The following is a 25,198-nucleotide window of genomic DNA, read 5'->3' as shown; positions in this document are numbered from 1 at the left end:
CTGATCACAAAAGGGACAAATTTCACACATCCCCTGCAATGGACCTTCCAAAGAAAAGAAAAAAAGGTGCACTGGTGGAGCTTGTGTCTGAAGAGGGAGTAGGACATCATCATCGTCTCTCCTGGCTACGATGTGCCACCTACACTTAGCAATCTGCTGCCAGGCAGGCGGGGATGGGCAGGGTGGAGCAGGACAGACACATTCTGGTGGTTTTGAGTCATTATAGTGCCCGAGGGTTGTAGCTTCTGACAATGGCTTTTGGCATTTTGGTAGTGGAAATAATTTGCAAGGTCTGCCTTAGGCTTCACTGGAATGCATGTTCTCAGCCACTGTTAATAATGCTGCAACAAAAGCTGCACTCCCAGAAAAGCGGTTTTTGTTTCCTTATGGGCTTTGACAAGTGATCTGTTAGAATGGTGCTAGCTATCCACAGACTACTTCTGCTACCTAGCAGTTCTAAAAATACTGACTGCTTGTCCAGGTGTATCTCTAATGTGGGAGCCGAGCTGCCTGCAATCTTTGGGAAGGCAGAAGCAGGGCTCTATTTGTGGGGCCAATACTCCAATTTCTATGTAGGAAGGAAAAACTTCCATATTTGGCAGAAGATAGAGTAACGCAAATAATATGGAAAACTATGGTTAATTAAAGGAAGTTTTAGCTTGGTGTGATTATAGCTGTACTGGTAGGTTTAATTTAGCCAGTGGCAAGATTTAGCAGCCTGCACATACTTTTACATAATAGTCTCTCCAGTATGCCAATCACACATTTCTGAGTGTGGAATATGTCTGCTTCTATTATTCTTTACTACTGTTCTTACTGTAGTAATGGCAGTGGTCTCTGGAATAATCATGGTCTTAATGTACTAAACACTGCACAGCAGTCCTACATCAGGAGAGCTTTTCTTCCTGAATGGTGCAGATGGTATGTTCTGTGCTCTTTGTGTGGCAACAAAAATGTGCAGCACCTACAGAGATGAGTGAAGTGCCAGCAAAAGCGTTCCCGAAAAATAGGGGGCATCTCCCTGCTCTCATCTCCAGCACTTGTAGCTGTGTCTGTCAGGCAATGTGCACAGGGTGCCCTTATAAATAGATGACACAGAAGCACATGGAGAGAAGGGAGGTAAATCATAGTGTTAGGATTCATACCTGCCAGCAGCACAGCTCCTGCCCCGCAGTACGGTTCTTAGCTATCATGCAGCTGCCCCTCTCCCCACCTCAGAAGTAATTTGGAGGTGATCAAGCAGAGCTGGTTCTTGAGGTCAGAAAGTGGGAGAAAAGCCACTTCATGCATCAGATAGATGTGATACAGACACTGGAGGGAGGTACAAGATGGGAGGCAAATGAGCTCACCAACTGCTACACCTATGCAATGACCCTGGCAATCTCTACAACAGCCAATTTAAAGAGATACTACCATATTCTCATAGCATACAAGCAGGGCAGAATGCAGAAAAATAAATATTATCCAGAGAAACCATGTCAGAAAACAGAGTTTCATATAGTGAATTTACTAAACTGGTCTTCAGGTTCGTGGACTTTATAAAAATACTTATTTTCTCTAAGAGAAGAATCCATTGTTACTAACAAAAAGGAAGAATTTCCTGATTGTATTTTTGTAAAAATGTAGGAACATATTTAAAGTGGAAAAAGTGCAGACTGCAGTAGCCTAGTGAGAAAAACAAACCAACTGGAATTTATTCCTAATGCAGACTACAAAGGAAGAGATTAACTCATTCAGTGAATTAATTCATACTTGAAAATCTTGAATTCCTGAATGCCTAAGGATATCATAGTGTAAGTCTATTCATCCATCAGGTCCAACTTAATAAAATATAGATGTGCAACTAGTATTCCACTGAAGAAAAGTAAAGTTCATCTTATTTGACAGTGCCTCACCATTTTAAGGGTGTGGCAGTTCTGAGCCGCATTAAAATGGGCAGATGCAAACATGGCTGATAATCATAAATAAAGCTGGAAAAAATCAATGCTAGTCCACTCTTAAGGGCTACAAGATTACATAAAATTAAATGTGTTGCCAGTATTTTTACTGCTAGATGGATGAAAAATACATGCACCTACTGAGAGTTATCTCCATCAAGTATTGTGTGGCCTTAAAAAAGTAGTTCTGAACAGTGACTGAATTAGAATAACCCTAAGAAATTTCACATTTTTTCTCAGGAAACTCTCAGTACCCTCAGGTCAAACATGCTCACAAGTTTAACTCCTAACTAAGGATTTTTCCTACCTGTCATCTGTGTAAATTCAACTTGATGTCTGGCTTGTAAACTAGATTTTTCTTCACACTGTCATCCAAAGTAAGTATTCAACACAATTTGGACATCTGTAGTACTTGAACATTTCACTGCTGTCTGAGTCTGTCCTCAGTGGCTCTTGTACAATGCCATTGTTTTTTTGGCGTGTTAAACCCACATTTACATCCTACAGAAGTCAGTGGAATTTTATCAGATAGTGCCAGTATGCAAGATGGTGAGCTGCTGGGTCCTTCCATTGCACCAGACAATACTGCAGTGTTTCAGCAGTGTGTTTTAGCCTTGTGATTCTGTAGTGCTTACATAGGCAAACCATCAGTGGAAGTCTGGCCTACTATGGATCAGTTGAACTAAATGATCTCAGTAATCTTTCCCAACCTTAATGATTCTATGGATTGCTGAACTATTTTCTAAAGCTGCTAATAACCTAATGGGCATTTGTTTTACATTTCTTCACACAGGTTGTTTACGTCCAACACTTTTGATGTTATTAGTGATGACGCTTTCATGGGCCTTCCTCATCTAGAATATTTGTGAGTGGATAAGATAATTTTTCCTGGCATTATTGAATAGAGTGGGTGGGCTTCCACGTTCCAGGCACTGCTTTGACCAGAATGACTTTACGACCCGTTACAGGTTCATAGAGAACAACAGCATTAAGTCAATTTCAAGAAATACTTTCAGAGGACTGAAATCTTTAATTCACCTGTAAGTAAAGTGGTTGAATATATTCCTTGGTATATTTAATATAGTAACTGAACCACTGTGTTGTTTAGTATAGCATTTTGATATGTAGCTAGTCACATTTGTTTAAGCAGTACTACTGTTCATTGGATTAGAATGCTAATCTTTGTGTTTCCACCAAAGACTTCAAACCATAGCTGTGTAGATGGCTGGGACCCCAACAGCCTCCAAGCAGTGTTTGTGGTGGCAGCTTCCTTTCCTGCTTTGCTCAGAGCACTGAGGCTTTCCAGCTGAGCAAGGAGGCACAGGAGAGCAGAGTGGGTCAGGCAGCTGGTTTCTGCTGAGCTGAGGTAGGAGAGGAAGGCCCAGTTTGGGACATGAAGGCAGTGATTGGCACCAAGGTGCCATGGTGGTGAGAGTCAGGAGGGCAGCAGCAGGCCTCTTCCCATGAACCAATCTGGCCTGGGTCTAAGGCAGTATTATGGCCATCCATCCACTGAGCTGTACGGTGGATCTGGCCTTAGGCTTCAGCAGAACCAGCTACAAACCTGCGCTGCACCCTGTCCCCTGCTGAACCCTGAGCAGCCCGTAATGGGGGTCTGTCATGCTTCTGGGCACCAACACCAGGCCTGCCATTGGGCTGCCCCACCATTGTGGGCAGGCCCTGCCCTCTGGGCGCTGGCAACCACAGAGGTGTGGCTCACGCTGTGCTCAGGAGGTGAAAGGCACACTGGCAACAAATACTTTTAACTGCAAACACAAAGGTAGCAGCCTCATGCTCTCATCTATCAAGATGGTCTTTGCTCAGGTTTTTGATTTCTATCTGGCATCAAGTTTACGCATTAGCAATACTTCTGTTTTTGCAAATACAGTTCTTACTGTAAGAAAACATTACAAAGATGCCTAAAGAGAAGGAGGCAAAAACATGTAGGGTGTGCCTGACATGGATTTATACACAGCTCTGAGCTTTTGCATTCTGCAGCATTTATCTTGGGGTGCTTGTCACAGGCAGGGGCGTGGATTCTGACCTCTTGGCCCTAGCACAATAGCCTCAAGGAGGGTTTTGAAGGAGGATCATTTAACTTTTTCTTTTATATATTTAGACATAGGAGAAAGCAGAGGTTCAATCTTAAATAGTTAATGCATAAACATAATGGTTTAATTACAATTCATCAAACCCTTTACCACATAGTGAATGTACCATAAAACATTTCCTTTTTGGTCAGTGTAGACAAGACTAACAGCTGCCTCAAACTGTGACTGCTCATGTGTATGAAGTTACTTACAGAATGGCTGTAGGTCTGAGGAAGGGGAGAGAAGAGAGGTATATAAGCAGACTGTGCACATCCTATGGGAATCCATATTACAGGTACAGGTGTAATTGTAGTATCATTAAAAAGGCAGATATAGGATGTGGCTAGTAACTGGGACTCTATCTTCGAAATATTTATGCACATGAATAGCTTTATATTCACAAATGGTTCCAGTACATTATTTATTATATTCATTTACTATTTAGTACTGCTACTGCCTATGAAAAAATTGCTTTTCCAACATAGAGTAAAGTAGTATCTTCTCCACAGAGCGTGCAGTCCAAGAGTAACATCTTGTCTTGACTGTGATGTTGATTTCAGGGGACACTCCGACAGTTTCATAAGAGAATAACATATGCAAAAGATAGAGCCACACTTTAGGAGCCATTGTGGTTTGCATGTGGTTGCACACACATTTTTGGAACACAGATTTGTGCAGCATGCTGCTATTGCACATGGAGAGCTATTCATCAAGACAATGAGAATTTTGCAGAAAATAATCACAAGGGCAGCTCCATTAACAATGGAATGTGAATAGTTTAATGTTTTTGTGGACCTACACCCCACCCTTTGGGGGAAATTGTACTTACATATTAAGAATAATCATTGGTATCCTGAGGCATTTCTCATTTAAGAAACAGGAGAGTGTTTGTGATACGTAAAGTATAATAAAAAGAAACACAGTAAACAAGCACAGAAATTAGTTCCATGGAGTTAGAGAAGAATACCAACTTTGTTCTGTTTATTCTGTTCATTTCCTTTTCACAATATAAGTTTTGCAATACAGTAAGCTATCCAAACATTTGTATTTTTATTATGCAATTATCTTTGATAATTACAGTGTGTCCTTTTTGTAAAATAGAGCCATCTACTATTTGTTATGCAACACATTTCATTTTCTGTTTAGGGTGGACTGAGGAAAAGAAAACACAGTTGTGTCTTTTGACTAATTTACTAACTCAACGTTAAAACCTTACCATTAGGATAGGGAAATAATTTCTATATTTCTATATTCCATTTATCATTTCGATTACCTTTCTTTCAGAATTGCAAGTATTTGTCCATAAGCATAACTGCATGTTTGACTCAACCCTTACTTTCTTATTATAAAACAAATACTAGGTACAGCAGCATTTAGACAAGTCAGCGTTTCGTAACATACAAGCATGCTTTTTGACAGTGGAATATAAAATGCAAAGTTTTCATCCAAAAATTGGCAAATACATAAACCTTGTATAAATTTTTCTTTAATCAGATTCCCATGGCGCTGGTGAACTACTGTTATTTCCAAGGGCATTGTCCCTTTTGGTTTGATATAATCCAGGTCATAAAGAAAATATAGGGCATTTTCTTGCAAGTCAACTTCGCTTTATCCACATGAGTTACCTGACTTTGAAAGAATTGTTCCTGAGTGTAAACTTAAGCATAAGGGAAGTACATGATCCATACACCAAAGTGTTGCAATCATATCTACTTTGAGAGCAGGGAAACTAGAAGGGTCTAATGGCATCCTGTATTTACTATCCTGATAGGGAAAAGAACACTGTTTTTAATGAAGCAGTTGACCCAGTAGGTCTAAGCCTGTTCTTCAATCCAAACATGTGCCTAAATATCTTTGCCTGGCAAAAGAAATTGTAGTTAATAAATAATTTTTGTATGTATAACTAAAAATAGAAAAGGTTCTAAGAGTAGCTACACATTCTAACTGGGATATTAAATTAGAATGATTTCTTTCCATTTTCATTTCTTCTCGTAAGAGAGAAATAATTTTGTTAATCAAAAGAGATGTGAGCTGTACACTATTGAATTATTCTTTTCCTGGTGTGCCCTAGGTGACATTCAGGAGAACACAGACCTTTGGTGGACTTACAGAGATTTTTCCATCTGAAATGTAATACATTCCTTGTTTAAATGCTGCTCGCATTTCCTCCTCGCCTTGCTAGCTAGAATACTCATTGCATTTAAGGGAGCTTTCCCAACATTAAAAATTGGGAATTAACACTTTTTTTGCTGGTCTCTCACACATACTTACATACACCTATTCTGGGAAAGAAATTCATGTTGATCAGTAATTTCTTGTCTATCACTGCATCTTTCCAAAAATTATGAGCTAAGCCTAAATCCAGTACAATGAAATCTGACATTAAGATTTAACTTCCAGAAGAGAGAAAAGAAAGTGGGAAGTTACAGTAATATGAACGCTATGTATTGGTATCTTCTAAGGAAAACATTAGTAGATCCAATCATGACTAATTGTTTTAAAATAATGGTGTTGGCAAAACACCAGAGGTGACTGCACTTTTTACCCTGCTAAGTGAAGTACTGTGAATGCTATAAGGCTGCTAAAGAGTCGGAAAGCAGGAGGAGGCAGGAGGTTTTAGTGGAAGAAAGAGTCACAAAGTAAAAGAGCTATTCTTAAAAGCAAGCTTGTAGAAATAAATTCTGGAGAATAGTAGGGTTCTTTACCTTAAGGGGAAAAAAAAAACAAACACACAAAACCAAATAATCAACCAGCACAATATTAATCCTTGCAAAAAAATGTCTAATTTCATGAGCTAGCACTGATATTGAAGTATCTTCTTTTACAGGAGTCTCGCAAATAATAATCTCCAATCGCTTCCAAAAGACATATTCAAAGGCTTGGATTCTTTAACAAATGTGTAAGAAAGCAATTAATTAATCTATTAATTGTACTAAAAATATAAAGAGGTGTTTTTAGAGGACATTCTGAGTAACCATTCAAACCAATAGCCAGTAATGGGATCTTATTACTGGGTAGAGAATACACAGTATGGGTAGGCTTGATTTTTGTCTGGTGTTATTGATCAGTTGTTTTAATTTGGAATATTTGACTAGTTATGAAGATAAGTGATACTGTTTGTAGTTGTGTAAGAGATCTGCATGTTCATTAAAACGGTGAATAAGAAGGAAACGTCCTAAGGGATGCATGAAAGAACATGATGTGAGGAGAGGGTGGAAGAGATTTAATGGAAGTGATAAATCTATGTCCAAATAAGTTCTGGGAAAGCTGTCTTTTATCACAAAAGCTTAAGTGTCTTAGTACGTGCCACATTTCATATTAAATTTAACTGCAAACAAAAGCAAAACACGAATTTATTCAAACACCAATAGATACCAATAAAAATATAGATAAACAAATAAACCCTATAGTTGCTTTGCTGAAGTATATTCTGTTCACAACATACCAAATTGTGGTTAACTTTATTTGGGATAAGGAGAGCAGAACATGCATTCTGCTCCTGGCATGAACAAGGCAAGCTGGATTGATAGCAGCAGTAGCAGGTTGTAGAGATGGTCAGTGTGTCCTGCATCACTGCTTGGCATGACTGACTGTAGCCAGTTGGTGACACAGTCAAGTCCTGGCACTTGCCCATTCCTGTCCATTCTTTCTGAAATCTGACCGAAGACAGCTGTAAAAGACTGAACTCTTTTGCTTGTGTCTCCTAAACCCCTAAATGAGTGCATCCAAAGGAGATAGCAAATGCTGACTGGCTGACCATCAGGGTACGTTAATTTCTGTTTTATCTAGAATGTTCATACTGAGAAAGGGTAATCCCAAAGAACAGCTTCCCCAAACATGGGGCAATCAGTTTGGTAGGCCTTCGTGAAACCCCAGATTGAGGAAATCAACAAAAACTTCCTACTGATTATCAAGTTAAGCTCTCCTTAATAGAATTAAATCTGTTTGTGTTCTGATATGTGGATTTAACTGTAGGTCAGGAAAAATTAATCCAGGAAGCCATCAACTGAGAATAAGCAAGAAAGCACGTATTTAACAGGAGCCCAGCTTGTTGTTGTCATGCAAGGAGAAAAACAGCAGCTGACTATTTATTTCCAATGCATGATTTATTTGTTGTAGAGATCTTAGAGGCAATGCATTTAATTGTGACTGCAAACTGAAATGGTTAGTGGAGTGGCTGGGCAGCACCAATGCAACTGTTGAAGACATTTACTGTGAAAGTCCACCAGAATACAAGAAGCGCAAAATCAATAGCCTCTCCTCAAAAGAATTTGATTGCATTATTACAGGTAACGTCCTTCAAATTATATACATTTGGTAAAGTCAAAGCTGTATCTTTTTTATTCTAGGGTCCATTTTGCAGGAAATCTACATGGTGGCTGAAAGTTTCACTAAAATCACTATGAATTCTCTGCAGGTGCAAGTCTGATACAGGAAGCACTCAGAATTTGGTACACTGCAGCTTCTACTCAGACTTTAATATGAAGGCTATGAAGAACCAGGGCACAAAATTGCACTTCTTTTAATTGAAAAAGATTGAAAAACATTACAGTGTTCCTTTATCATCAGGAAAATTGGACTAGTGATTAAATACTGTAATTTGTAATAAAGTGTTATCTGCTAAGCAAATGTTCTTTCAGTATAGTGTGGAACGTATCTGTAATTCTCATATGTTTTGTGCACTTTTGCAGAATTTGAAGTTTTTCAGTCCCTGCCATATCAATCTCTATCAGTAGATACTTTCTCATACATGAATGATGAACATGTGGTTATTGCACAGCCTTTCACTGGAAAATGCATCTTTCTTGAATGGGACCATGTAGAAGTGATGTTCAGGAATTATGACAACATTACAGGTATGAGCATTCCTCACCAAATAACACTGCAACAGCTGATTAAAAAAAAAGAGAAAAAAAAGATGCTAATCCTGTCTTTTACTTTTCTTTTATAGGTACTTCAACTGTTGTGTGTAAACCTATAGTTATTGAAAGTCAGCTGTATGTCATTGTCGCACAGCTGTTTGGAGGCTCCCACATATATAAAAGAGATATTTTTGCTAATAAGTTCATAAAAATTCAAGATATTGAAATCCTTAAAATCAGAAAACCCAATGACATTGAAACTTTCAGGATTGCTGAAGACTGGTATTTTGTTGTTGCAGACAGTTCAAAAGCTGGTTTCACCACTGTTTACAAATGGAATGGGAATGGATTTTATTCCCATCAGTCTCTGCACGCCTGGTACAGAGATACTGATGTGGAGTTTCTTGAAATAGCCGGCAAACCGCATTTAATTCTGTCAAGTAGTTCCCAAAGACCTGTAATATATCAATGGAACAAAGGAACAAATGAATTTGTTAAACGTTTTGATATCCAGGATATGGAAGATGCATATGCGGTGAAACATTTCAAAGTGAAAGAGGATGTATACATTTGTTTAACAAGATTTATTGGGGACTCTAAAGTAATGAAATGGGGTGGTTCAGCATTTCTGGATTTACAAAGAATGCCATCCCGAGGGTCAATGGTATTCCAACCACTTCAGATACGTAATTATCAATATGCCATTCTCGGAAGTGATTATTCTTTCACTCAAGTCTATTATTGGGATGCTGAGAAAGCAAAATTTGTGAAGTTTCAAGAATTAAATATACAGGCACCAAGATCTTTCATACATGTCTCCATCGATAAACGAGATTTTCTCTTTGCTTCCAGTTTTAAGGGAACTACATTGATTTATAAACATGTCAGAGTTGACTTAAGCGCATGACACTCATAAATCTGAGGTTACATCAGACTTTCTGCCATAAGTGGACAAAATGAACTAAATGCATGATGACTCTCTTATCTTACTTCCAAATGAATGCCTTTAAAAGTTGAGATTGCTAGAGCAAAGTATTACTAGTATCTTCATCTTTAATTGTCAAGTCTAGTGATGTTGGGAGTTGCATTTTTTAACAAAAAGAAATTAACTGTTCCTTGCATCCACAGTATGTAAATATGTGTGCAACTGCATCTGTTGCTATAAAGAATATTAAGATGTACTTTTCCATTTATTTATTCACCTGTTTGAAACAACTGCCAAATAAAATGTTTACATTTTGTGTCTTTCACATTCCAGATATTATTTTCAGGTGATACCTTTTATTTGTGTATGTATTATACACATACAAGATAAACTGGAGAAGGTGTATTGCCCAATTCTGAGTTGTACTGCATGGAAGATGCACAGAATATCAGGTGGGTTTCGTGTATAATAGTGTAAAAGGTTTTGATACAAATGCAGCATAGAACTTCAATCCTATTAACAGTCACCTGGACACATCATTGTATTTATGTGAAACTTCACTGGTTCAAATTGGCTTCCACCTAGAAAAACAGGATTCCATTCTGTAGATTGGCTGTAGGATGGGGCTTTGTACTGTTTATAGTTGGAAGTAACAGATTGTTGAAAAAAAATTACAGAGAAATCAACAGAATAAATCTGATGTAAAGGTCTTTCTTTCTCCACCTCACACTGAAGCAACACAGAATGAAGTGTCTCTGGAATGATTCTTGGGTTGTCACTGGGCTGAAAGCTAAAAGCACAGCTTATTTTGCAGCTAGCATCATTTCTGTATCCGAGCTGTGACACATCACTTGCACGAAATCCTTGTAAAATCTTTCAATTGTAATCACAATTATTTAGTCTTCACTGAATTTCTTCTTTATTCTGAACGAGGGTAGGGAAAGTGAAGTCATTTGGTAAGAGGTATGCCTGGAATTTCAGGAATTTTGAATGTGGCAAAACAAACTCCATTAGTGCAACATCTGAGCCTCCAGGGAATCTGCCTATGTCTGTTAAGTTACACCGAGTCTAAGTTTGGCATGAAAATCCATCACACTCAAAGTTTAAAGTCTTTTGTTTACATACACCCAGTGCATCACCTGTGAGAAATCAGCACTTGCTGCTGAAGATCATTTGGTGCAGCTCAGGAAGAGGACACAAATTCATTTTTGCTACTTTTGCATTTCACTTGAAGTTATTGAGCCTTATGCTTCAGTGCTATTTTTAAAATATACATTAAAATACCGTGTATGTTTGTTTGTATTTCTAACATTTCTAGCACTCACAGACATTGATTGGCAAATAAGATTTATACTATGCTCGTCAGCTAGTGACGTAAGCTGATCTGGTGAGCCAGCAGGATCCCTGTACTCACAAAGACTCTAAAATGACTATTTCAGCCTCAGTAGCTTTTCCTTTGCTGATGGTGCTGCTATGAGCACTTGCTAGTGCTGCAGGCAAAAAAGACACATAATATGCAAGAAGCCAGTTCTAAACAGCGGGCTTCTATGATAAAGAATACTTTTTTACATTCAATGTTATTAGAAAAGAAAAAAATCATATGTGAACAATGCTACTCTAATAAGCTATTTTTTTGTGCCTTTTTATCCATAGCTGCTTATGCTGTGGTCAGTATTTGACTTCAAACCACCCACTGCATATAATCTGTGACTAGAAAGATTTAATGTTGCACAGTTATAAGCACCAGCAAGTTTTTTATTAGCACATAACATTTCCAAAATCCATCCTGATAATGCATCACTGGACAGTTTTCAAGTTCTTAGCTTTCATATGAGTGTGATTTCCAGCCCCCGATCAATCCAGATTATCTCTCTTATTACTTGTGACTGTCAGCTGCATGGTGATTGCCAGCTCAGCTTGTCTGTCTCTTCTTCAATCTACCTTGCATGGCAAAAGGATGATCTACAATCCACCAGAAAGCCATGAAGTGTTCTTCATTTTGTCTTTTGCTTTGGTCTTTTCCTCAATAACCTATTGAACTATGTGCACTGACTTTGTTCTGATTTCTCCCATTATACTTGCCTACATGCATTCTCTATCCTCTCTATATTCTCTATCAGTTGTATAAATAATGGCTATATATATATTTCCCATTATGTACATATTGTGGACATCTGGTTGAGTTTTAGTGGATTCAGATAGCCCTGCTAATCTGCTACCAACATTCACTTACAAACATTGTTTGAACTCTATGCCCTATATGTTGCCTCACAGTCCTGCTTGAGAAGGCTGGTTCCTGGAGTTATATTTCAGAGACAACCAAGATATAAGCCCTATGTGATAGTATTGCTGCAGTTGTTTTCCCACATTAACCTTTTCTGAAACTCTAATATGGATTTATGGGAATTCTCTGTTATTCCTGGGTTTAAAGGAAGAGCTGAAAATCTTGCAGGATTATGAGCTCCTAGAATTTTACATTCAAGATACAAGGGAAACCAGCCATGGAGTTGTACAGGATGATATGGGATTTATCTGAAGTATGCAACTATGTTATCAGTTTGGATGTTCCTTCACAAAATTTTACCTGTGGTCAAGTGCTAATAATTCAGGAAGTCCTTAATGTCGTTGTCATTTTGGAAGGTCAATTAATCACTGTAAAATGCTGAATCTAAATCTATTCTCTTCTGAAAATCACTCTCTACAGGCTGTTTACGTTGGCCGGAGTCTCACAGGGACTACAGATGGTTTAGTATTGTGCAAGTATTACATTTCATTGCACCACAAAAGGAATTGGGGTATTTTTAGAACACAGCTCATGGTAGTTAATCCTTAATGTGGAAGAGTGTAAAGGCTCATTAGGTGGTTCCCTATGCTGTCTCTTCCCAGCTTCACAGCCTGGACAGTTTAACATCTCTGAGCGTAAGGCCATATCCCACCCTGGCTCTGTGCTCAGAATTCCTTCTGCTATCAGTGGGAGTCCCACACAAAAAAACTTAAGTAGGACTTTTTATCATATCCTTATACTCTTTTAAAACGCTGTTTCAGAACAAATCCCTTCCTTAGAGCACAGGGTGTTACCTGCAGCTGCCTGGTTTTCTTCTGTGGTTGTAATGGATTTTCTAACATTCCTCATTGTTCTGTTTATGACTAAGAGTATGTCAAGTACTAAAAGTATTACAGAAGACAGTATTGAAGTATTAATGGATGCTGCTGATCCTCAATACTGCTAAATCGTGTTCATATCCAAGGGGCAATTGTTAATGAAATTGTATTCCTACAACCACTTGACTATAACTTTAAAGGAGCACAAGTATAAAACAATGTATGCTCCTCTGCTTTGAGAGTGACATTCAGAATATCTGTACTACACTGTGCATAGCTTCTTTTGTCTGCTGTAATGTCTAGGACTTGCAGGTCTCCATTTCTACTTATTTCCCATTAAAAAGCACATTATAACATGCACTCTCCCCCCCTACATTCACTAAGGTGAACAAAGAGTAGTGACAAACTGTAGTATTTGGTAATCTCTGCAGCAGCATTTTAGTTATGACTGCTCCTAGTTCTTTCATTTCAAGGGAATATTTTCCTTACCATTGAAGGCACAATGCATTCCCTCTCAGTGGGGAGGGAACACCCCTGAGGCAATCGCCCCATTCTTGTGACATGCAGTAAAAGACTCATTGCCCCACATTCATGACCTTTGCTTGTGGAACAGCCTTTTGCTTTTGGCACCTCTCTGTTGCACGCAGTGAATCCCGGCTGTGGACACATGACTGGGGAACATGCTACCACCTACCAAAATGCCAGGGTAAAAATTAATCCAGGTTCAGGAGAAGGAAAAACCCAAACCCTCCCCTGCGGCACAGCATGCTTTCTCTGTGGTTTGTTAATACACACTTCAAACATGTGCAGCTACCTTTCACATGGATGCAAGCCTTCTCCTCCCACACTTGCTCTGCAGAGTTGAGCATGGCTGTGCAGCTGTGATTCAGACTCCAGATCAAGATGGCCAGAGGGGCTGTTGTGGTCAGGAACATACCTATAAAAGTGTAGATCTTGGGGAGTTCCATTTCTGATAACTGAGCTGCAGTTCCAGACCTGCTGCTAATGGGCAGGTTTTCTCCATTAGGTTTTGCTCTGAATTCTGACAGTCGCTGTTGGAGGTATGGGTTGTTTATAGTTCACTTAAACAAAGTGCTCAGAGGCCAACCTATGCCACAGGAATTTGCCCAATACAAAGACCACCAGTGCGCCATACAGAAGCAGCGTTGTATTTGTGCTCTGAGACTCTGAATTTCCCAATTAGTCATGCTGGTGTAATACTTCTGTCTTCAAATTTGTTACAGCAGGGAGTAATTTGCCCAAATATGCATATTCCTATTAACATAATAGTTTATTTATTCTCCAAATAAGTTGAAGTGGATAATGATTATCAGTATGTTACTGCCCCAATCTCCCATTCAAGAAATCAAGTTCTGGATTCTCCAAATTTGCTTTTAACTCAGCCTTGTTTTATGTCTCCTACCAAATTATTTCAATTGGAAGAGGACTTTCTGACCTATTCACACTTCCTGCTTGAAGGCCTGGATAGTGACAGCAGTCTGTTAGCAAGTTGTCAACCTGCCCAGATGGTGAGCATCCAAGAATGCTGAAAGAGCCGAAGAATAAACAGGCCAGTCTGCTAAGAATACAGTCTCTCATTAAAAGCCATTTATGTGCAAAAGAACTGGAAGTAACAAATATCATGTCTATTTTTATTAAAAGTTCATGGGATAATCAGTGGAGTTTCAGACCAGAAAGATCCATGTTTGCATCTGGTCAAATATCAGGAATGATAATTGGAAAATTGACATGTAAAATGTCAGGAGAAAGTAGATAACACATGGGACAGGCTGGCTAGTGAAGTTTGGGGTCCATAAATGCAAAATGCTTTTCACAGGAAGAAAAGGTTCACAAGCTCTAAAATTAGCAGTTAGGAAAAACAACTTGACATCATTGTGAGCAACTCAGCAAGAAACTGATCCCACCGTACAGCTGCAGGAAAAAGCAAATCACATTACATGTACAGAACAGTAAGGAGAATCCAACATTGCATGCTATGGCAAATCAGTGCTGTTGCCTTATCTGAGATACTGCACGCAGTACTAATTCACTCCTCTCAGAAATGCACTGCAGAGCTGCCAGGGACTTGGAGAAGTGTGGTGGGACTCATTGAAGCTATGGAACAGGATAAAATCTGATTCTGGCAAACCCCAAGCCACAAAAGGAAACAATTTCCCTCAAAAAATAAAAATGTGACATTCATTGCAGTAGGCAACTGTTGAGAACAAAAGCATGAAATTTAGAAAACAAAGTCCATCGTCTGCACAGCCTGAGCATAAAAATTGTAACTCCTTTTTTTAGTAGTTAAAATAATTTCTAATTACTAGGGAAAAGGAAGTCCCTTGCACTCTGCCAAAAGCATCTGGCTGTAGCCATTTTAGACAACAGCATAGCCAAGCAGCTGGATTATGAGTCTGCTTCAGTGTGGCATTTCCTATTTTCAGTCCTTGAGGCACACGTTGCTCAGAAATTGGCTCAACTTTGCTGAGATTTGCAAAATAAAATACGTAAAACGTACATATGCCTGCCAGCAGCATTTACAATACGGAGAACAGGAACACTGGGAAAATCTTGGAGATACCAGAAAGGTATGTTTGGAGGATGGCAACAAGGAGAACATTTTGGCAAACTATTTGCAAGTGCTTAAAAATGTAATTGCACAACTTTGGCTGGCTTCAGCCATGCAAGTCCTGACAGACAAAGGCTCCGTTGGGAAAAACAGAACTCAGTCTGCTTATAAGCTTATAGGAGCGGAAAATAGAACTGCAGAAAAGTATATTTTGGAAGAGCAGGTAACAGCATTGTTCTGTAAGGGAGCAATTTGTAGAATACAAGAACAGACCACCAATTATAGAAAACAAACAAACAAAACAAACAAACAAAACAAACAAAACAACAAGGAAATAAACACCAGGAACATTTCAAACAACTGTGACATTTGAAAATCCCATCCTGCTCCCTTTTTTCCTTCATGTACAATAATGCAGTGATTCCTCAATTCCGGAGACATCGTAAATGTGTTGCCCGGGAGAAAGAAAAGAATAAAATGGACTAAGTTGGAATAGAATCAACAGTTTGTGGTCAGGAAATCTTGTTTTTGGAAACCTTAATTGCACCTGTGAGTGTCTGAATTTTCTGGTGTTTAGAACACTGCTGAACAAAGAACATCTTTTCAATGTTTATACATCTGAAGGCTTCCTGGATTACAAACTGCAAACATCATTGAAAAGTCCACTGCTTTTAAATAATCCACATGCACTGGCATTGGCCCAATCTTGAACCCTACCTTCAATTTGTCCTTACCATTATTTAAGATAACAGGAACTCCTTCAAATGAAGCTCCTTTGAGGCTGGAACAAAGACAAAGATCTGGTGCTGCAGCAGCTAGGGGAGCTCTGCCTTTCTGAGTGGGGATCTGGAATACATCAAACCATAGCAGTAGTATGATAATCATGTTGTGTTAGCTCAAACCAAATAGGAAATGAATGTTCCAGAATTACAACTTATTTGAGAATTTCAGTAAAGTTATTTTGAGAGCAGTGACATTATCAAAAGATCGTGGAATAAGAAAAAAGGAAGCTGATTCCAATTACTTCTCAGAAAATCCTACTGTTGGGTGGTTGTGGCTCTTGTCCGAAAGTATGCATAAATGCAACTAAGTAAAATTGAAAAATAATCAGTTAATTCAATGACTAGAACTGCAGTTTGGCAAGACTGTTACTGTGCTACACTGGTATCAGTGCATACAACCAGAGCTCTCCTGAGCCAGTGAGCTCACAAGTTTTATTGCTCTGAGAACACCTTCGTATCCTTCCTGTGCAAGCAGCATGCAGCCCGCAGGCTGCCCTGGAAGAAGGGTGCAAGCTGTGTGTGTGCTCCGTAGCAGTGTCTTCCTTGCAGTGCAGTCACACAACAGAGGCACTGCTGCCAGTGGAAGGACAACTCAGCAGGATCTGAGGTCATGGCTCTTTTATTTCAGAGCATTCACAGTTTCACTGAGTTTTTAGAGGCAGTAATCGGCTTGTATGCATCATCAAACCCAAGCTTGCATTGTGTCCACTTGCTGGGCAGCCAAGGACAGCTTGCAGAGTTCACCAGACTGCAAAAGCTTGCTCAGCTCATTCCTGAGGGGCTGCCACACTGGCACTGTTAGCAGGATCTGGGCTAGCTGAGGTTACATGGACATAAAAATAGCCGTTCTGAGATAGAGCAGGGTTCAGTGCCCTGCCCACTTGGCCAGAGGAAATGCTCACAACAGAGCATAGGAAACCCGGCACAGTGATATCCCCAGATACCCTCTCAGCCTCCAGCAGGAAAGGGAAAGAAACCAGGCTGCTTGCCTTGCTGAAGCAAGTGTTCTTGTGGACAGCAAAACCCCTCCACTCGGGTACATTCCGTGTGCATGGGAATGGGAATGACAGGGGTTATTTTTCAGTAATGGGGAATGCTGTTATGCATTGCAGCTCCTGGAGGTAATGAAGGAGCACTGGTTTTACTTTTCAAAAACATAAAGAAAACAAAAAAAGATCCATTTGACTTTGATGAATGGAAAGGGTTTTAAAACTCTTTGGTGTTGCCAGGTTTTCTGTCTATAACAGCATTTGATTGAGCTGCATTTCAGATCGTTTCCCTTCAAACATGCTGGTACAAGCAAATGGAAAGGAGCAGGCATTGTTCCACCATGTTAGAACAAGAGCTGAATCATATTAGTGTTTTATATGTAAAATATAAATATGTTTTATATGTGCAACATATATTATCCATATACATATACACATGCTAGAGTCCCAACACAGCAATACTGAACCATCACCTGTAACAACGGTATGTGCAATGCATGTAATTTTGTTCTGGGGGAAAGCAGAATCCAAGGAAGAATAATCTCCTTACAGTAAGGAATATAAGCAAATGCTCAGTAATTCATAAGAGATGGAAGTGAAGAAGTTTCCCCCTTCCTGCCTTGCAGAGCAGCCCCAGGCAAACAGCTTACAGAACAGGAAATGTACGATGTGTAAGTGACAAGAAATGTGACTGATTAAATAGTTCTCTGCCTTGCCACAAAGATAAACTGCACATTCAGTCATTCCTAGTGGTGAAAAAAATCAGTTCAGGTGACAATGAAAAAATATAATTGAACTAATTATCTTCTCCTAACAGCCACAAATGCCATTATAGAACAAAACAGTGGCAATTTTAAGCAATTTCCATTTTCCTCCACTGCTTCCTGTGAGCTTCCAACACCCAATGGCTCAGATCAGCTTTTGCTGTTTGATTTCTGCACTGCACTGCCTGCCAGAAAAGAATTCTCTGGAAAATCACCACAAATTTCAAGTTACATAATCCAGTTCTGGGTACCCTTTCTTTTCCCTCCACGAAGAAGGAAGAAAACATTTAATTTTTTTTTCTCCTACAAATTCTCTATCTCAGTAATTTAGGAAGATCATGTATTTAATGATTACACTTCTATTCAAGCATGTTGCAGAACGATAACCGATATCTGCTGCCTACTCCTGCTTTCTCTATCTATAGTTCAAAGAATATCTGCCCTTCCCTCTTCCAAGACCTTTGGCTTTGATAACTTAATATAATAACTTCTGCTGCATGTGAGTAGCAGTGTGCGCTAAACAACGGTACAAATTCCGAGGCAATTCCCAATAAACTCCCCGAAGAGAGATGGAAAAAAAACAAGTCATCAAAATTGGCAAACAAGATTTTTTTCAAAAGATCCAGAAATTGGGATGGAGTTGGGAAATAATTTTAAATGAGAAAGATGTTGGGTGCTGACAGAGTCAATGTTAAATTTAGTTATTTCCAAACTAAAGCATTCATTTCAGAAATGTCAAACTGTCTGTTGGTGCTGTTTTCAGTAGAAAAGCTTTTAATTCTCTACCCAGAAGAAAAAATACAAAATAAAAAATAAACAAAGGAGAAAAGAAAAATTGTGTATAGAAATATTTTAGTAGCTCCTAAATTAAAGGAAGCATTTGATGTTGGGCCTAGCAAAAAGTTTTAAATTGATCACAAAGAAGCTGCTTGTTTCTCTCCATTAGATTTACAATTTTTGAAGTGAAAGTTTAAGTAGCCTCCAGACCATTTCTTTGAAACTAAAAGCTTCATTGTTTACCCAGCACTAACTCTAAATACCATGTTTTGTCTACATTTAGTTCTATCAAAAACTCTGCTCCTGCTGTGCTAAACACGGTGGTGCACCCGCTCCTCTCTCCCCATAATCACTCACTATTTTTAGACTACTTTCTCAGTTCAGACACAGTCCTTTTCAAACACAGGAGAAGCACCTACCAGGGGAATGCATGCACAAACACTTCCACAGTGTCTTGTTCTCTTTTATATGTCAAATGCTATCATTATCTTTTTTTTTTCAGGATTCCTCATTTTTTTGCTTATTTTCTTTTAGTTCACCGAGCATTTCTGTATGAACTCAATGATTTTACTCTCTGTGAGTAAGAGACATCTGAAGAGAACAAAACTTTATTTCGTTTTATAGCTAATCTCATAGCATTTTGCATTCCTAGCAATATCACTTCACATCCAAAAGTCCAGTGAGGGAAAGGGAAGGTGCCAAGGTTGCAAGATCTTTACTGCTGAAATGGCCCCAATAAACAACTGAAAAATGAATGAGAGTTACTGTGTTACACTGAATCAACCTTCTAGTACAAAAAAAGCCATATATGCTTTCCTGGAAAATTTTTATTATATAGAGTGGATTAGATATATTCAACCAAATAAATTAAGCAGCATGCCAGAATAACACCACACACATTTCTTTTGCCAGAAAGGAGATTTTTTCAAATTCAGACTTTCACATTGTTGCTTTGCCAAATTTACATTCAAAATATACAGGCTTTAACAAAGTAGAACTGATAGCCTTGACAGTGTACATTGCAACAAACACTGCTAGTTCTTAACAAATAGAAATTGTGTCCAGTACCTTCCCTGTGTCACAGCATAATCTAAGTATGATTTCATTTTTACTTGTCTTCTAGCGTGCTGATTAAATTGAATTTCAACCACATCAATCTGTCAGTGGATAGCATAATGTGTCTATCACAATAACATTGTTTTTGCTTTAAAGAGGGATTATCAAGACTCCAGAGGCCACACAACCCTGGAGAAAGCGGATTCTGTCTCTCTGAAATATTATAAACAAGGTTTATTAACAAAACCACATACACAGTGCCAGAGTCCTGCAAAGTCAGGCAACACCAAATCCAACTTATATATCCCCAACAAAGGATTTGGGGGATATATTTAACCTCCTCTATACAGAATCATAGAATGGTTGAGGTTGGAAGGGAACTCTGGTGGTCATGTGGTCCGACCCTATGCAGGGCCCTCCAGAGTCAATGGCCCAGGACTTTGTCCAGACAGCTTTTAAACAGCTCCAAGGGTGGAGACTCCATCACCTCCCCAAGCAACCTATACTGGCATTCCACCACCCCCATTGTAAAAAGTGTTTTCTGATGTAAAGACAAACCCTCCTGTGTTTCAGTTTGTGTCCAATTGCTCCCCAGGCTTCTGTTCAGACCCAGATTCTCCCAAGGATTTCGTATAATTCATAAATCAATCTGAGGTCAAGTTTAGCTTTTCATTCTCTGCACAAGTCTTGGCCTCCACTAAGGTCTCTTAGGTTTGGTGAGGCAGAGCCATTTCCTGTCCAACAGTAAACAGAGTTTATTAATGATCGTCCTAGTACTTAGCTATAAGCAAGCTGTTAATCCAACGTGAACAAAATCATTGACTTGTCCTGACAATCTCCAGTCCAGCTTTTCTTGAATAAATTATCTATAATGAGGTATTATAGGTTTATGTACACATATACATCAACAATGTTTTACATAAACATATAAACAATAGTAATATGTATTGTTGATTAATAGCTCTTAATCATCCAGTGAGGTGGATTGAAAAGGATCAGATCTGCCGTGCTCAGGGGGTGATGGAGCAGAGGCCAGTAGCTCAGGGTGTATTCTAGGGACTGATACTGGGACTGGAACTGTGTAGCATCTTCACTGACAATCTCAATGATGGGACAGAGTGCAACCTCAGCAAGTTTGAAGATAATAAAAAATTGGGTGGAATGGTTGATACAGCAAATGATTTTGCTACCTTGGTACCCTGAGAGGCTGTACAAATGGTCTGACCAACTGGAAAGCAGAGGACCTTGTTATCCTGATGGCCAAACTGGACATGAATCAGCAGTGCACCCTTGATGCACTAGGAAGAGTACTAACTCTTTACTCGGCGCTAATGATACACATCTGGAGTCCTGTGTCCAGTTCTTGGCTCCTCAGTAAGGAAAGTCATAGACTTACTGGTACAAGGCTAGCAAATGGCCATGAAGATGATTGACTGAAGTACCTGTCAGACAAAAAGAGCCTGAGAGAGCTAAGTCTGCCTGAAGAGGAATGAGTTTTAGGAGGATCTTATCAATATGTGCAAATATCTGATGGTGGGGGGAGGCATTAAAAAGATGAAGTCAGGCTCTTCTCAGTGGTGTCCATTGACAGGACAACAGGCCGTGGGCAAAAATTAAATTTTTTTTTTTTTAAAAGATCAACTTAAACACAGATTTATTTATTTATTTATTTTTATTTTAATGTGAGAACAATTGAACACTGGAGCATGTTGCTGATAGAAAGGGTGCAGTATCCATACTTGAAGATGTTCAAAGCCCCAAGGGACACAGTTTTGAACAACCTACTCTAGCTGCCCTGCTTTGAGCAGGGTATTCAGCTAGATGACCTTTCAAGGGACCAGATATGCCTAGCAACCTCAGCTATTCTATGATTTCCAAACAACTCTGGGTTGACCATGAATTTGAATGACTGACCTGAACAATGAACCTCTTTGGTGCTGCAATCATTTTTTGTTTTATGGTATACATGTGCAGAGGTAAACTGCTATTACAATGCACTTAAGAGTTGGACACATTTCAAGAGCTGATAAAGTAATTCTTATCTACTTTCTTGCTAAACATTTTCAGAAGGAAAGGAGCAAATGCAAGTTTTATTTACCGTGTTACTTCTGCATTAGCCTGTATTGGTTTCAATGAATTTATTGCTAGACAATTTAAATATCAAATTAAGGTCTTAAAATTAGTTTTAAAGAAGTAGGATTTTTATAGAATAAAAGACAACAGCACAATTTGCTGTTTTAAATCTTATACTATTTTTACAGTTTATACAGTACATAATGGTGCTGACACAGTTATGTTAAGATCACAATGGGCTAACCATTGCTAGGGGTGTTCCATATGCAGTACCCAGAAAAACAGTCTGCTGTATTCTCCACCTGTGCTATGTGGAGCCAGTGCTGTCCTCATGTGAGATGAGGAAGGGCTAATTTAGCTCCAGGACCAATTGTGTTCATAATTTTTAGTTTCCACTAAACCTCTAAGATGCAACAGTGCTTCAAAAGGGCATCTCAGTATAGGATAAAATAAATGATGTGGATAAAGTTCTTATAGTCTCATAGATAACTCCCACAGTTCTCCACAAAACTCACATAATTGCTTTGTCATTTGTGCCTGCTCTGTTAGAATTTCTGAAAAGCCACTCTGAGGAGTTGGAGACAAAGCTCGCAGGCAGAGAGATGGAAGCCAAATACCAAAATATTGCTCATCAGGCACAGACCAAGACCAGACTCATTACAGAACTTTACCTGTCAGGTCTATATCTCAATCTGTAATGTAGCACGGACTTGTTTCTAAGATTTATAATGACAAAAAGTGTCTGCACAAATTCTGGGTAGGAACTGACAAAGAACACTCCTTCAAAAAAGTAACTCTTGAAAACTCTGTGTGGAAAGTGATGACTATAGGAAAGGTGGTCACCTCTCTGTGCTTACAATACCATGAAAAGTGACTTACAGAAATAGCATTCTAGCTGGTACTGCAGCTGAATATTAAACATATGTAATGTATGTATGTATGTATGTATGTATGTATGTATGTATGTATGTATGTATCAGTATACTTGCTACACATGAGTCAAGCTCTCTACAGATTTTTCTTATAGACTTCGTGCTCAGGAAAGGTACTATAGGAGGTGCTCGCTGCTCGACTGTTGTAAGCTGGCAAAGCACTGGGGAAGGGAACAGCTAGTTCTCAGAACAGTATTACACAGATGAGGCTTAATCTATACTTGAAAGGGCTGCATAAAACATTGACTTGTCACATTTATGCAGCTACTTAATTTTCCAAGGCAGCCTGACTGCAAATTACATTTGTCTACTGGTTAGTTTGGGCAGCTGCAACCACTCTGTCATTTTGGAAGCGCTCTTCTTATTCAGAAAAGAGGGCTGTACTTCACAAACAGAACTTGGAAGCTTTCAAGCTGAGACAAGCCTGGCAGTTTTACTGGCAGTTTGACCAGGAGCAAACAGAACACTTTATGTATCTTGGCATAAACAAGCATTGCCCTTAGATGTTCTGTTCAAAGCCAGACACACAGGGGAGGAAAGCGGGGAGGACAGAGGAGGATGTTGCAGTCTCCTTGAAACTATCGATGTTGCAGTATTAACTTGTGTTTAGAAGTGGCAAATTTGTAAAATATATACATAATCTGCATATTTTAACTAAGTATTAGGCTGCAACAAATAGCCCCAATTCATAAGAACTCATTAAATTTTTGCTCTATGCCTCTAATATGTTTTGGCTCTGCTTTTCCTTACTTAACACTCAAGTAAACCAGCTGTTTCTGCTGTTGCTGGCTCCAGACCTAGTTTATCCAATTCCTCATTAGGTAAGAGGCTCTTTTGTGGGTGAAGCTGCCTGGAGAGGGGAGTGCCAGGTCTTCCCTCTGGAGGCCTGCAGAATTGCCACCATAAGGATGCCTGAAGAGAAGCACTGTTTCCACTGCTGCCCTTCAGCGACACCTCTCTGGGGAAGAACAGCTTCTGTCCATGAACTGGTGACCTCTGAATGCTGCCCCAGGGTACAGCAAAGTGCAAGTCTCTGGGGGAAGTGTGAGTTTCCGTGTGCATTTGCACCTCCCTCTGAATTAAACTGGGCTGGTTGATGGATGGATGCCTTAGACAAAAACAATTTTATAATTAAGGATGTTTGCTTGGGAAATTTTGCTGGCCTGAGTCTCTCCTTTGTGTGATCACCTCCTCAGTGGAAAGATTTAGCATAGCTTTCAGTGTAGTAGTGGACCATATTGATAGGAGCCTTAATAACAGCAGGTTCTATCTAATGCAGCAGGTATTTACTTATTTTCTTCACTTAAAGAAAGAGGAAGTCATATAATGTAAATCTTTAAAAAGAGTTAATCTTGATTTTAGCATAGGCTTATTAATTGACTTATTTTCTCTTTTTAATAATTCATATAACAATGCATGTAACATTTAGTTAAGAATAATTTGAAATAATTCTGGTCATATTAATCAAATGCTTGCTCCTAGATAATGAACTACTACTTACAGCCTCTGGTGGATTAGCACAGGCTATAAAAAGTGCTAAATCAGAGGAAGAAAGCTGGAAATAATTTTAATGATGAAGCTTGAGAGAAAGCTTGAAATACTCCGTGTGAAATAGCCTATATTTACCACGTAGTGCCCACTTTGCTAAAACTATACATTTCATTTCCCCTTGTTAACAAGAAATAAACACCAATTAATTTATGCATCTAAAAGATTAGCGGGAGCAGAAATCTTTTATTAGAGATTCCAAAATAGAAATTCCTCCCCATTTTCATTACTGACAACAGCTGCACTTGCTCAAAAGGGAAGAATCAGCATTCAAAGCATATTCTTTGTTTTTCTCTGTATCCTTCAATGAGTGATAAAAGGGAGCAGATCCACTTCCTACACCTTTCCATGTGCACACTGAGCCCCATCTCCCTTTTGACCTCTGTGGACGCAGCTGGCAGCAGCTCCCATGGAGGTGACACTGCAGCTGCTGTGCACTGACACGACTGTTAATGAGCCCACGGAAGAAACCGAGCTGTTCTCATCGGGCAGAGACCGAACGAGCAGGGTTTCAAACCGCGACATACAGAATACGGAGCCCCTATCATAAATAGCTTAATTGTATCTCTTCAACAGCGGTGCAACTCCTGCCTGAGGACGGAGCAGTCAATACGGTGAGGCGGCAGCCTTACGTGAACGCGGTACGCACTCACGTTGGGCGCTCAAGTGACTCAACACCGCTCCGCCACAACTCCGCGTCGCGGTGCGCAGCTCCACCTCCCCTCGGCCCCCCTCACCAACTCAGCGGCCCGCCCCACGCAGGCCCCACCAGCGGCGGCACCGCCCGCGCCG

The 25,198-nt window shown here is 39.4% G+C and overlaps 1 protein-coding gene across 10 annotated transcripts in view; it reads left to right on the top strand.

Moving 5' to 3' along the window:
• Positions 1-10,134, top strand: part of LGI1 (leucine rich glioma inactivated 1) — a 33,026-nt gene extending 22,892 nt beyond the window's left edge. For 6 of the 10 annotated variants that reach the window (XM_090145219.1, XM_090145224.1, XM_090145218.1 and 3 more), the window contains 6 exons: positions 2,731-2,802; positions 2,906-2,977; positions 6,855-6,926; positions 8,147-8,316; positions 8,719-8,883; positions 8,979-10,134. In XM_090145219.1, the coding sequence (XP_090001345.1) occupies positions 2,731-2,802; positions 2,906-2,977; positions 6,855-6,926; positions 8,147-8,316; positions 8,719-8,883; positions 8,979-9,796 (1,369 nt within the window). In that variant the 3' untranslated portion in view covers positions 9,797-10,134. Of the gene's footprint in view, positions 1-2,177; positions 2,315-2,730; positions 2,803-2,905; positions 2,978-6,854; positions 6,927-8,146; positions 8,317-8,718; positions 8,884-8,978 lie in introns of all 10 variants that reach the window. The other 4 variants (XM_090145225.1, XM_090145222.1, XM_090145226.1 and 1 more) reach the window with 3 other exon arrangements.
• The last annotated feature ends 15,064 nt before the right edge of the window (positions 10,135-25,198 follow it).

The sequence above is a fragment of the Phasianus colchicus genome, chromosome 8 (genome assembly GCF_987193195.1).
Source record: "Phasianus colchicus chromosome 8, bPhaCol1.hap1.1, whole genome shotgun sequence".
Lineage (NCBI taxonomy): Eukaryota > Metazoa > Chordata > Aves > Galliformes > Phasianidae > Phasianus > Phasianus colchicus.
The sequence above is the reverse complement of the archived record's forward strand: the minus strand, read 5'-3'. Positions and strand labels throughout refer to the sequence as shown.